The sequence below is a fragment of the Drosophila albomicans genome, chromosome 2L (assembly GCF_009650485.2).
Source record: "Drosophila albomicans strain 15112-1751.03 chromosome 2L, ASM965048v2, whole genome shotgun sequence".
NCBI classification, from domain to species: Eukaryota; Metazoa; Arthropoda; class Insecta; order Diptera; family Drosophilidae; genus Drosophila; species Drosophila albomicans.
The window spans coordinates 12,426,639-12,437,761 of record NC_047628.2 but is presented as its reverse complement, the minus strand read 5'-3'; the positions used below and the strand labels follow the sequence as shown (position 1 = coordinate 12,437,761).

General features: G+C 35.1%; 1 protein-coding gene and 1 long non-coding RNA gene across 3 annotated transcripts; one reads left to right on the top strand and one right to left on the bottom strand.

The window, feature by feature from the left end:
* Nucleotides 1-3,782: 3,782 nt before the first annotated feature.
* LOC127565167 (uncharacterized) lies at nucleotides 3,783-4,777 on the bottom strand. The gene is made up of 4 exons (XR_007954547.1): nucleotides 4,499-4,777; nucleotides 4,346-4,436; nucleotides 4,203-4,291; nucleotides 3,783-4,148 (listed from the first exon to the last, which is right to left on the bottom strand). It is a non-coding gene; the product is annotated as an uncharacterized LOC127565167 (long non-coding RNA).
* Nucleotides 4,778-7,766: 2,989 nt separating this feature from the next.
* Nucleotides 7,767-10,921, top strand: LOC117566195 (uncharacterized). 2 transcript variants are annotated; one of them, XM_052002483.1, is made up of 7 exons: nucleotides 7,767-8,002; nucleotides 8,074-8,103; nucleotides 8,165-8,338; nucleotides 8,396-8,923; nucleotides 8,980-9,378; nucleotides 10,223-10,521; nucleotides 10,576-10,921. In XM_052002483.1, the coding sequence occupies exons 4-7, from the start codon at nucleotides 8,799-8,801 to the stop codon at nucleotides 10,836-10,838; spliced, it is 1,086 nt and encodes a 361-aa protein (XP_051858443.1). In that variant the 5' UTR covers nucleotides 7,767-8,002; nucleotides 8,074-8,103; nucleotides 8,165-8,338; nucleotides 8,396-8,798; the 3' UTR covers nucleotides 10,839-10,921. The 2 variants fall into 2 exon arrangements, with proteins under 2 accessions (XP_051858443.1, XP_051858444.1); XM_052002484.1 differs by having other exon boundaries at nucleotides 8,074-8,125.
* The last annotated feature ends 202 nt before the right edge of the window (nucleotides 10,922-11,123 follow it).

Genomic DNA, 11,123 nt, shown 5'->3' with positions numbered 1-11,123 from the left:
GTGCCACGTCGCGTATACGTTATGCTTTTTACACAATTGTTATTGTTGCTGCTGCTGTTGCTGTTGCTGTTGCCACTAGAGGGCTTCGCTTGCTTCGAGACTGGTCTGTTCCCTCTCTGGTCTGGGAACTGTCTTTTTCGAGCATTGTCGGCATGCAGAGAAATGTTTTTTCTTTTACACACGAGTGCCATATATAGTACATACTATATCGTATAGAAGGGGGATTGTGATGCCACCAGGAAATGCTAAAAATGCACTCAGGTATTGAAATCTGTCTGTGTATAAGTATGTGTGTGTGTGTAGCTCAGTGTTTGTGCCTTCCTTGTCTTCCTTGTTTATTTATGCAACTGTGCCAGAGCATTCGGATTTGCTTTTTGGGTAAGGCACACAGATAAGAGCCGGTTTTATGTAATGCTCGAGTATCAACATTTCATATGCATATACGAATACAACTACGAGTATACGAGTATAGGAAATTGAAAGCGAAAATACTCGTAAGATGAGCACAACAATTGAAGAATTGATAGTCACTGCACTGCATTGCACAATCGTTGCTGCTGCGAAATGAGGTGTGAGCTATAAATATTAAATTGAGCGAGTAGCAGAAACCGTACAAAATTTAAACGAAAGTGCGCTAAATGAAGTGTAGTTATTCTTAATATGAGCGACAGTTAAACAATTTACATTTTTAGACTACTATTTTTTGTTCAATTGTGCGAAGATCACTATTTAATCTTTATATAAAATAAGTATTTCTTAAGTGTAAATTCAGAATGCGAATATTTTTGATAATAATGATAATAATAATACAAATAATAATTATTAATTAATTAACAATCAAATTATAACATAAACTGTGAACAAGTAAAATAATTGTCGATTAGATTTTGAAATTCGATTCGACAAATGCGTATACCAAATATTTTGATATAGGATTCATTTTTTTTATATATGTACTTAAGGCGTGAAGGGAAAATGAATCGCCCAAGCCACCTAACAGCCACAATGTATGAATTGATAACAGCAATTATTGCACTGAATTTGTTAAAAAGGTGTTTGGAATCGTGTGCGTATACTTAATGTAATATATATAAATTATAAGCAAGACAAGTCATGATGAAATGCATAAGTAGGAATGCAGTTTGGATATATTTTTACAGATAATCAGTGAATGAAAGTAATGAGTGCAATTTTAAATAGGAATACCGATAATTACTGAATTAAATTTAAACCCTTAATTATTGCAATCTAATCTGCTTATGCTATTCCAGCCATCGCACTGAACCTGCGCTGTTTCTATACTCAATTACTCAATATAATCATTACAAATCCACTTACATCTAATTCATATAACTGCTTTACATCTACGAGTATTGTTTAGTGGTTATGCTGTTCGCCCTTCCCTGCACTTGAGTGAACTTTCACTATGGCCACAACACGAACTAGCATTCACTTACACTCACACTCACACTCACATTCACATTCACACTCGCTGACTCACACTCATCGCTTTAACCAGTGAAGCACTTGGCTCAAGTGTTTGCTCACTTTGCGGCCTCTCACGCCCCCGCCAGCCACTTCATCTTTCCCTCTCTATCTCTCTCTTCACCTATCTGACTATCTGCCTATCTCATTCCCTGACCCTTGCACATTTCACAACACAACCCATGTCTGGCATCTCTCTATCTCTGCTTAGTTACCGTTTTGGCCTCTGACTGAGCCTCCGTAGCCTCTAGTTTTTTTCATTTGCGTTTTTTTTCTTTCTCTCGTTCGTTGTGTCGCTTGGGCCTTGGCTAAGTCTTCTTGGCATATGTTTCCCACGCCTCTTTTGCTGTTTTTGTTTGTTGTTCTCAGCTTGTTTTTTTTTCTTCTCCTTTCGCCTTTCTCCTTTGTCTGGCGGCTTTCACTCACTCACTTTATTTGTGCTCATGCATCATAAGGGTTTAATGGATTTGCTGTGGCCTGAAGAAGATCTCGACATCATTTCTTAGCTATGCGCCACGCCCACAAATTTCACACGCCCTCTTCTTCTACTTCTGTGTTCTGTGCTTCAACTTTTGCTTTGTTTTGGTTTTGAGTTGCCCAACACACACACACTCTCACATAGAATGATTATCATATTACGCACATTGCCTGGCCTCTGAATCTCTGTCCTCTTGACGTTGGCAGCGCCTCTGTCTCTGCTGTTTATGACTTTATTTTCGGCCACCACCTACACAACAGTTAATACATTTTTATAGACTTGCCAAACTACTCTCCGGCTCCACCAGAAGCACTTTACAGGTCTGTCATTCTATTAGCTTTTCGCGTGCTTTGTCATTGCCGTTAATAGACTTACTTTTCCTGCTTGCTTTTTTTTTTGGTTGGCTCTTGCTTAGACAACTTTGTTGTTGTGGCGCCATTAAGACGTCGTCGTTGTTGTTCCTCTTGCTGATGGTGTTGCTGTAATTGCTCAGCTGCGTGTGAAGCTCAGGTGTAAGTGGCGGCTATAAAAAAGTGAGCAACATTGCGTATACGCAATGCGTAAATCACATTGAGCGACTAGTCGAAAGTCTATAAAAATGGCGCAATTCCCGTAGTGTAGTTAATGTATAACGAATGCCAATTTTCGAACACCTCAACAACGAATTATATATACACTTTAAAACACAAATTTCACATTCAAAGTGACTGCATTTTGGTAATAATCTAAGAAAAATAATTTGGCAATCTAAATGAATTTATATTATGCATTAATCGATATATTTATAAATAATTCCTATAATATTCAATTATATTATCAATTCATCACTTAATATTTATTCCTTTTTTTTTAAGTCAGACCAATCAATATTTAAGGAAATACTTTTCATTCAATTTTTACATCAAATTCTGAAAATTCAGTGATAAATTTAACGGCGTTTTATATTATAGATTTATAGATTTCGATTTAGAAATATAACCATGTATATTGAAATACTGTTAATCTACTGCTATTTATCTTATGCCATCATCTGATTTTAATACTTAAATCACCCACTAAAACTGAATTTGTTTTTGTGCAAATTTCAAAATATTTTGCATTTTTGCTCAAGCACAATTTCAATAATTTGCTGTCAAAATGTTGAATTTCTACTCAAATTGCAGCGCAATTTGTTAGTGCCAGAATTTCAAGTTTTTCATTTGCTTTAGCAGCAACAAGAAACAGACTTCATGAGAGAGAGAGAGAGACTTCAGCCTCGGGCTGAGCTTTACTGGGTTATTCCTCAGCCCGCTCGCAGTGACATTATGTCGAAGCATAACCAGATCCTGTATTCGTACTCTGGCAGTAGTCGCATATGCTATAGTTTGTAGCTGTCTTTAGCACACATCAAAAGCATTATTAACACGACGACGACAAGCACAGGGACAAACATGGTCTGGGATAACAGAAAAGATGCCTCCGAGCAGGCTCAGCAAACCAAAACATGTGTCCTTACTGCAAATTCTAGTGTGAGACTGTTCGAAAGTGTGTGTGTGTGTGTGTGTATGTATATATGAACTCACACAAACACTCATTGCCAGCAACATGAACTGCTTTTGGCGTGCATTAAGTGGCCTTAGCCTGCCACACAAGGACATGCTTTTTGTGGTCTTTAAAATATTGTTTCATTCCCTCGTCTCTCTCCTCTATATTCCTCCTCAGTCTTCCCTTGACATTGCATTTAAGGTGTCTGTATTGCCTATAAAATTTATATTTACTCCACTAGGCCTTTTTTTTATGCTGCCAAGTAGCAGAAACCAGATTAAAAAACAAAAATAAATGAAGACCAAAAAATATTTATTTAACAAACAATTTTCATTCTAGAGAGGCGCTCTTGTTTCGAAACTTCAAACTCCACACGCAAAATTTGGAAACACATTTTAATTTACAAAACTTAGTATATATATATGCCTTGATATTCGTTAAGAATTTTGTGAACAATTATTTGTTCATTATTTGTTCATTTGGCATTATGCCAAAATCAAAAAAAAAGCCAAACAGCAGCGGCGTAATCAGCCGCAGATGCGGCTAGATTGTCTTCAACGTTGAGTGCAATCTACGACGATCACGATTTCTTCACCTTCTACATCATTCCAATTCAAGTATTGTTCTAATAACCAAAAAGCTGGAATGCCGCCGATAAGCTCTAAATAAATAAATAATAATAACAATATAAAATGAAAATGTGATGTAATCTTACAATTCCTTTTTTCCTCTTCCTATATTATTTATTCCATTTTAATTACTTCTTAAAAACCATGAAGCAGCAAAAAATGCCACCAAGAACCACTAAATAAATAAATAATGTGTTATTCAAATGCGACAAATAAATAACAATCTTACGGATATTTAATTTCTCTTGTTCTTCTTCTTCTTCTTCTTTTCTTTTATTTTTTCATTAATTTAATTTCAGTTAAGCCATAAGTTTTATTTCCTGCATTCGAAGCATAAAAAGCACATAATTAAATAGTTAAATGTGATAAGCAATTTACAAACCATCCAGTGAAAATCTATAATTCGGTAAAACCACAGCAATGTAATGTGAATCATAGTAATGTTTATCAATTTAATGTTATATATTTTGCTCATGATGTATATTATTATTATTATAAATATTATTATTATTATTAAACTGTATCTTTATTTGAAATGATTGCAACATTTAAAAAAAAAAAATTTGGTAAACACGTATAAAAGTAAAAAAAAAATACACTTTAGACCTAAAACTATATATTTGTTTTTAATTTTTAGTTGTTTTCTGTTGCTATAGATGTCGATTTGTGATCAATTTTTATATGCTTCACCCTAGCTCGTTTCTCAAACTAAAGCAAAGGCTACATGATTATAATTTTTTGAATTAAGAAAGTTATCTATGCTAGAAGTGATAAGAAAATCAAAAGCCTAACCTATTGAACTTTATATTTGCGGTAAGAATCATTTGTGGCACACACACAGAACTCTCAATACTTGCTCTGTTACTCCTCGATTTCACGCTCTCTGTCAGACATTCAAATTTGAAGTGCAGCTTGTGGGAGAGTGCGAAATGCGAAAGGCAAAGGCAAAGAAAAAACTAAAAAAGGAATCAGGTTAACAAAGTAGCATGTGAGGCCAGCCATGGAAGTGAGTTGCGTATGCAATTGAAATCAGCCAGTCATGAAATGTAGGTTATCCACACACGCACACACTCGCACATACACTGAAGCACATTTCGGCTGCAGCTGACAAGTATGCAACAATTTGCAAATCAAATGAAATTCTCACAATTAGAGCGATGTCTGAGGAATGCCGCGTTCTCTCTCACTCTCTCTCTCTCTCTCTCTCTCTTTCTCTCTCCCTCTCTCTTTCTCTCTCGCTCTTTTTCTTTTTTGAACATAGGCTGTCAAACACCTTGGCAACAACTTTGCTGTTGTTAAATTGACTTGTTGTTTCAGTTGCTGTTGTTCTTGTTTTCGAGGCACTTGAAACTGTTGCAGATTCGTTAGTGTTGCTTTGACACTTTTGTTCTGATCCATAGTAGTTTTATTTCCCCCTCCGTTCTCTGCTTCAGTTTTGCCGGCGACTTTTCAAAGTTCGCAACGTCGCCAAGTTTTGTGTGAGTCAAACAAGTTGCTCAAGTAGATGTTGGTCTATGTGGGGGAAAGGGAAGCAAAGAATGGGCAGGCTGCATTCAAATTTAATAGCATTTTGATGAATATTGATTGATTGCTTTTGCCTTGAGGCAAATTAAAAGCAATTGCCGAGCTGGCAGATCGACAAAGTTTACCCAAAAAACTTTCGCCTTGTTAATGCTGATACATATACACAAGTTGCAACTGCATAATGTGGTGAAAATCTTGAAGAAATTCTTCAATTTATTAAGCAATAGTTTCGTCTGACGTTCGCTTCAAATATAATTCAATCGCCCAAAGAATTGTTGGTTAAATTAGTTGCTTATCAAATTGTTTTGTATTTACTGTAATTAAATTTGATAATTAAACTTAATATTATTTAAATTCATTGGCTTAATAACTTAAATGTATACTTGAAAAATATGTTAAGTTGTTCTTTTATAATCAAATTACTTTTATAACAAATCATTTTTAATAAAATAAGCATTAATGGTATTATTGATTCAATTACAAAATGAAAAGTAACTTTATTCTTAAACACTTGCCAGACTTTTGCATAATATTAACAAATATTTCAGAGCAACGCCCAAAGTCTGTGTGCATAAATTCCCCAACTAGAGGGACATTATGCAATGGCAATGAGAGAGAGAGAAAGTGGTGCATAGTTGTTTGCCGGTTGCAGGACGTAATGCAAGTTGCAACCGGAAATGAGTAAACAAGCGTCAAATAGTAAAAACACAAGAGTCCTGCCAAAGGGGAACACAATGCACTGCAATGCGATGCACCATCCAGACAGAGTGTTCTGCTACTGCTCCTGCTCCTGTTGCGAGTCCTTTTCGAAAATATAAATAAATGAAACATTAAACAAAACTGTGACTGCGACTGCGACGGCAACTGCGACGACAACAATGGACAATGCCTTGTGGAGTGTAAAGTACCGGGCAGTGGAGTATTGAGTGTGGGCGCGTGCATAAGGACGAAAGATGGCGAAAAATGAGCGAAGACAACAACCGGATATCCGGCAACTTTATAAGGCAACCCAGTCGAGTATTCGCCACAAAGGACAACAAGCAAGAAGACAACAGGACACCCAGCGACGCCGCCGCTGCCGACAACGTAGTTTATTTTAACTTTTGATTTCCGTCCTCCATTTGTGCTATGCCGGCCGAGTATTTGCCACCTCCTCTCCACTCTCCACTCCCCCTTTTGGTAGTCACAGTTGTGCCCCTTCCCAGTCGACTGCATTGCAAATGCAACTCGTGCAGTGAGTCCAAAAGTTGCGACCCACGTCCTCGACAGCATCTTCAAGACGGAGACGACGACGCTCAGTGGCAGCATTAAAAATGAATTCAACTTGCGATATTTTCTTGAGTTTGTTCTCTGTTCTCTGCTCACACTTTACTCTACTCCTCTTTTTCCATTCTCAACTTTTCTCTGAGGAACTGCTGATGATATGCTATAAGAATTTTGCCAACCGGCGCGTAATTCAATTTACACAGGTTGAAAAACAATTCTTTTGTAGAGTGAAAATACAATAAGATATGATATTGACTGATTTTTGGATTTCAATAGAGCATCAAATATGTTCAAGTGTTTTTATTTCATTAATTATTTACTATTTTATTGTTCTCGATTGTGAGATATGCGTACCCATTTTAAATAGAACCAATGGAATAGGTTCCTAAAATATACAAAATTCACAATCGAATAATATACCAAAGGCTATATTTATTACATTAATATATTAATATTACATTTAAATTAATCCATAAAGTGCTAAGATTTTTAAGCAAAATAACTAAGACCTGATTGCAACAACCATTCTTTGCCGTATAAAATATCATTTTAAACTGGCAAATATTTTAAATCTGATCTCAATTTTAATTACTGTTGTTTTATAAACATAAATCCGTGACTCTCAATTTAAAAGTACGGTTTCTATTTGATATTTTCCCATTTGCGGAGCAATATTATATTTCTAATTATAGATGTGTAAATATTTCGTGTTTATTATTGAAATACTTTTGTTGAATACATAAACAATTACAATAGGAATGGAATGTAATAAACTTGACAATCAGAATTATTTCAACTTTTAATCAATTAAAGTAGGCCAAGTCATCGTCTCAAAGTAAACTTGCTTTCTAGACATCACCAAATTCATCATTTAGAACACAACTTTAGTGAGAAAACAATTTAAAAAATACAAAAAAAAATAAGTAAATAAATACTTTTAAGTGTAAAGTGAATTTATTTTTTACCAAACCTTTTATAATTTTATATAATATATTGAGAAAAAATCAAAAAGACCAAAAATTTAAAGAAATAGTACAAACATAAATGTGAAATGCAAAAACAAACAATGGATACAGAATATTATACTTCCCTATTGGTAAAGACTACTTAGAATGAAAAGTAATTCACTCAATGCTTATTTTACAATATTTTTTATTCCATATAAAGCGACAAGGCAATTGCAGGATGTTCTTTTCAGTGAGTTGTAAATAAACTTGAGGTTAATGATTTAGAAGTAAATATACTTTTCCACTTGCAGTAAAATTAATATAGTGCCATCGATAATAATAATAATAATATAATAATAATAATACACGATAATGATAATGATTCACGACAATGAATATTTTAGACATTGATTAAAATTGTATTTTTACGCTGTATATCGTTTGGAGTTGAATGTTTTGGAATAAAATCTTTGTGAGAACTAAAGGTGAATAAATATTATATAAATAAGTTTAATTTAAATAATATACCATTCTCATTACAGTGCGACGATCCCGTATTTTGGTTTATTGTAGAAGTGTATAGAGGAAGCACACTCTGAATTCGAATCGTAAATTTTTTGTTTTTTCCTAAATTGTATGCCGTTTATTGATTATTTGGAGTAAAGTTTAAAATTTGATGTGAAATATATTCTAAAATTTATTTATTTATTGCTTTGATATAGGAGCAATATGGAGTGATGGTGTCACAGAATATGGTCTGTGTTTTACAGAAGCAGGATGAGTTGATATCTTCTGCAGTTACTACTTTGACTCTCACTTCAAAAACAATCAGTTTGCCATTGACTTCTACAAAAGCATTATAACATAGAATCTTGCTTTATTTATAACACTCGGAAAGCAACTCTTACACAGCACACAACAATTCTTAAATATACTCTGAAAAATATGTGGATGGATAAATTAGTTTCAATTCACTCAATACGCCAAGTTGGCCTTAGCAACTCTGACGCTGAAGAATATGTTGAAGGTGAACAGCATTGCGGCTTTGATTCACAGCGCGGCATTTTGAGGTGAGTCTTTTCAAACAAAACAAAACAATAGCTCAACAATTCTGTTCGCCTTTTAGAACTCAACTTCTGCTGCTCGATTACAAGCAGTTCAAGGCTGCACGTCTTATACAGCGAATATTTCGAGGCTGGCGTGTGCGTGATCTGCTAAAGAAGCAACATCGAGCTGCGGTTACCATACAAAGAATATGGCGGCATTATTGCAAAGAACGTCATAGAGTAGTCGAGATTCAGGAAGAAACACAGTCTTGTGTCCTGATCTCGCACCATTCGAGTTGCGTCAAGATTCAGGCTCTGTTTCGTGGTTGGTATTCACGCAAATATATCAACAATATGATGTATCTGAAAAACATACAATTGGCTGCTATGGAGGACATTTTGCACTCGATTATCTATAAGTTGCATTCGATGAAGCGCACAGATCAATTGCCAGGCATTCTCTCATTCCGCGAGGGAGAGTAAGTATAGAATTTTTGAAATATCATGGGATATGTTGGGCACAATTTGCCATTTAATGTGTGTAAGGTTGTATCTTTCGATAATTTTATTTGTAAGTTTCTTTCCAGACTATTATTCAACTGAAGAAATTTAAAGATTTCATGTCAAGCCATTGTATTTAAAATTATAGAAATCTTAAAGTAGAATTTTTATAATTTATTGCCTTGCAATGGATTTATTTCTATTACCATTTAATGATTTGCAATTTTTTTTTTGATTCACCTGTTTCATTTTTAAAATCTGACATTTAATGATTTAAAACTTGACTTTTGCGTCGAATCTTTCCATAATTTCATTTATAAACTAACTATCAATCTCTCGTTTGCGAAAAATCAATTGGTTCTCAAATTCCACAATTATTTTAGTTTTTTGCAACCTTTGCCTAATTTTGGCATTCGCTTATTAAAGAAATTAAATTATGAAAAGAAACAGAACAGAACTTACATTCTGTGCTCATTTCTATGGCGACAATATTTTATTGAAATATTTAATTGATTTTAAATATCATATCACAGGTTTTATAAATGCTTCACTAGAGAATGCCTCACATGCTGTCGTTTAATTGTTTTTAAGTTGATCATATTTCGCGATTTCGTTCATCTGAGAGCAGCTCTTAAATATATAGAAACCGCATATTATAACTAAAATTGTGAATCCTCTTCTGCAATGCCATGAATCTGTTTTATCAGTTTGCTGAGTAAACTTGAATTGAGTTTCATCAATCATCAATCGCTTAACAATTGCTTCAATTATAATACAAATTAATGATTTCGATGTTCCCATAATTTTACCTCCTCCTGTCAGAACCCTGGGCAAAGTGGAAGATTTCATGTCGACCATGACCTATCGTCTGTTCAATCGCTACGTGGGCAGAAAGTGGGCGATGAGCAAGACCATCCTTGAGTCGCAGCGTATGGACTTCAAGAAGGCTGTCGAGTACACTTGGGCACCGTATTTTGGCAATGATCACATCAATGTGTGCAATCCCCCGCCGCCTCCGCGACCTCCCAAGTTCTATGAGCGTCGTGAATACGATGTTTCACAGGCATTTATGGCATCTAAACGGGATGTTCAAGAGCAGAAAGCCATGAGTAAATCCATCTGTGAGTTCGAGTAAGTTTTGCAATGGATTTTTTATTAAACTCGTCTGCTTGCAGCTCGACGTACTCGTAATCACGTTTTAAAAGCTCTGCCTTCGAATCAAAAGCGTTTTTGCCGCGATTTGATCCACAGCATGAAGCGTTGGACCATCGATGAGCACCAGAAACTCAATATACCCGATGACTTGAGGGTCGATAGCAACTTGAAGGGCTTCTTGGAGGAGCTACAAGGATATCTAACATCGCTGAATTACATTGAGAACTGCGATTGTTTGCGCGATTCGCCGCATCCACATAAATTAACTCCACGCTTCGATTAGGAATAATTTATACTCACAATCGCAATAAAATACACATATGTTTAAAATCCCATGTTTAACACGGTTAATCTGCGAAACCAAATCACTGCATTGTTCTTAAAGAATTTCTTTTTGTATTTAACTATTATCAACGCCAGAAACGTCTGTCGATTGTCGTCGAATGTAATCAAAACACATAAATAAGTTCAATCAATATTGGCAACAAATTAAATTTAATGATGTTTGTTGCTTGCAGCCAAAGTAAAGTAGCCCCAAGTATTAGAAGAAAGAAATGCCAGCGAAACG

Coding starts and splice junctions, on each gene's coding strand:
- LOC117566195 (XM_052002483.1), top strand. CDS start 8,799: ATGTGGATGGATAAATTAGTTTCAATTCACTCAATACGCCAAGTTGGC. Junction 8,924..8,979: donor TCACAGCGCGGCATTTTGAG/GTGAGTCTTTTC, acceptor TTCGCCTTTTAG/AACTCAACTTCTGCTGCTCG. Junction 9,379..10,222: donor CTCTCATTCCGCGAGGGAGA/GTAAGTATAGAA, acceptor TCCTCCTGTCAG/AACCCTGGGCAAAGTGGAAG.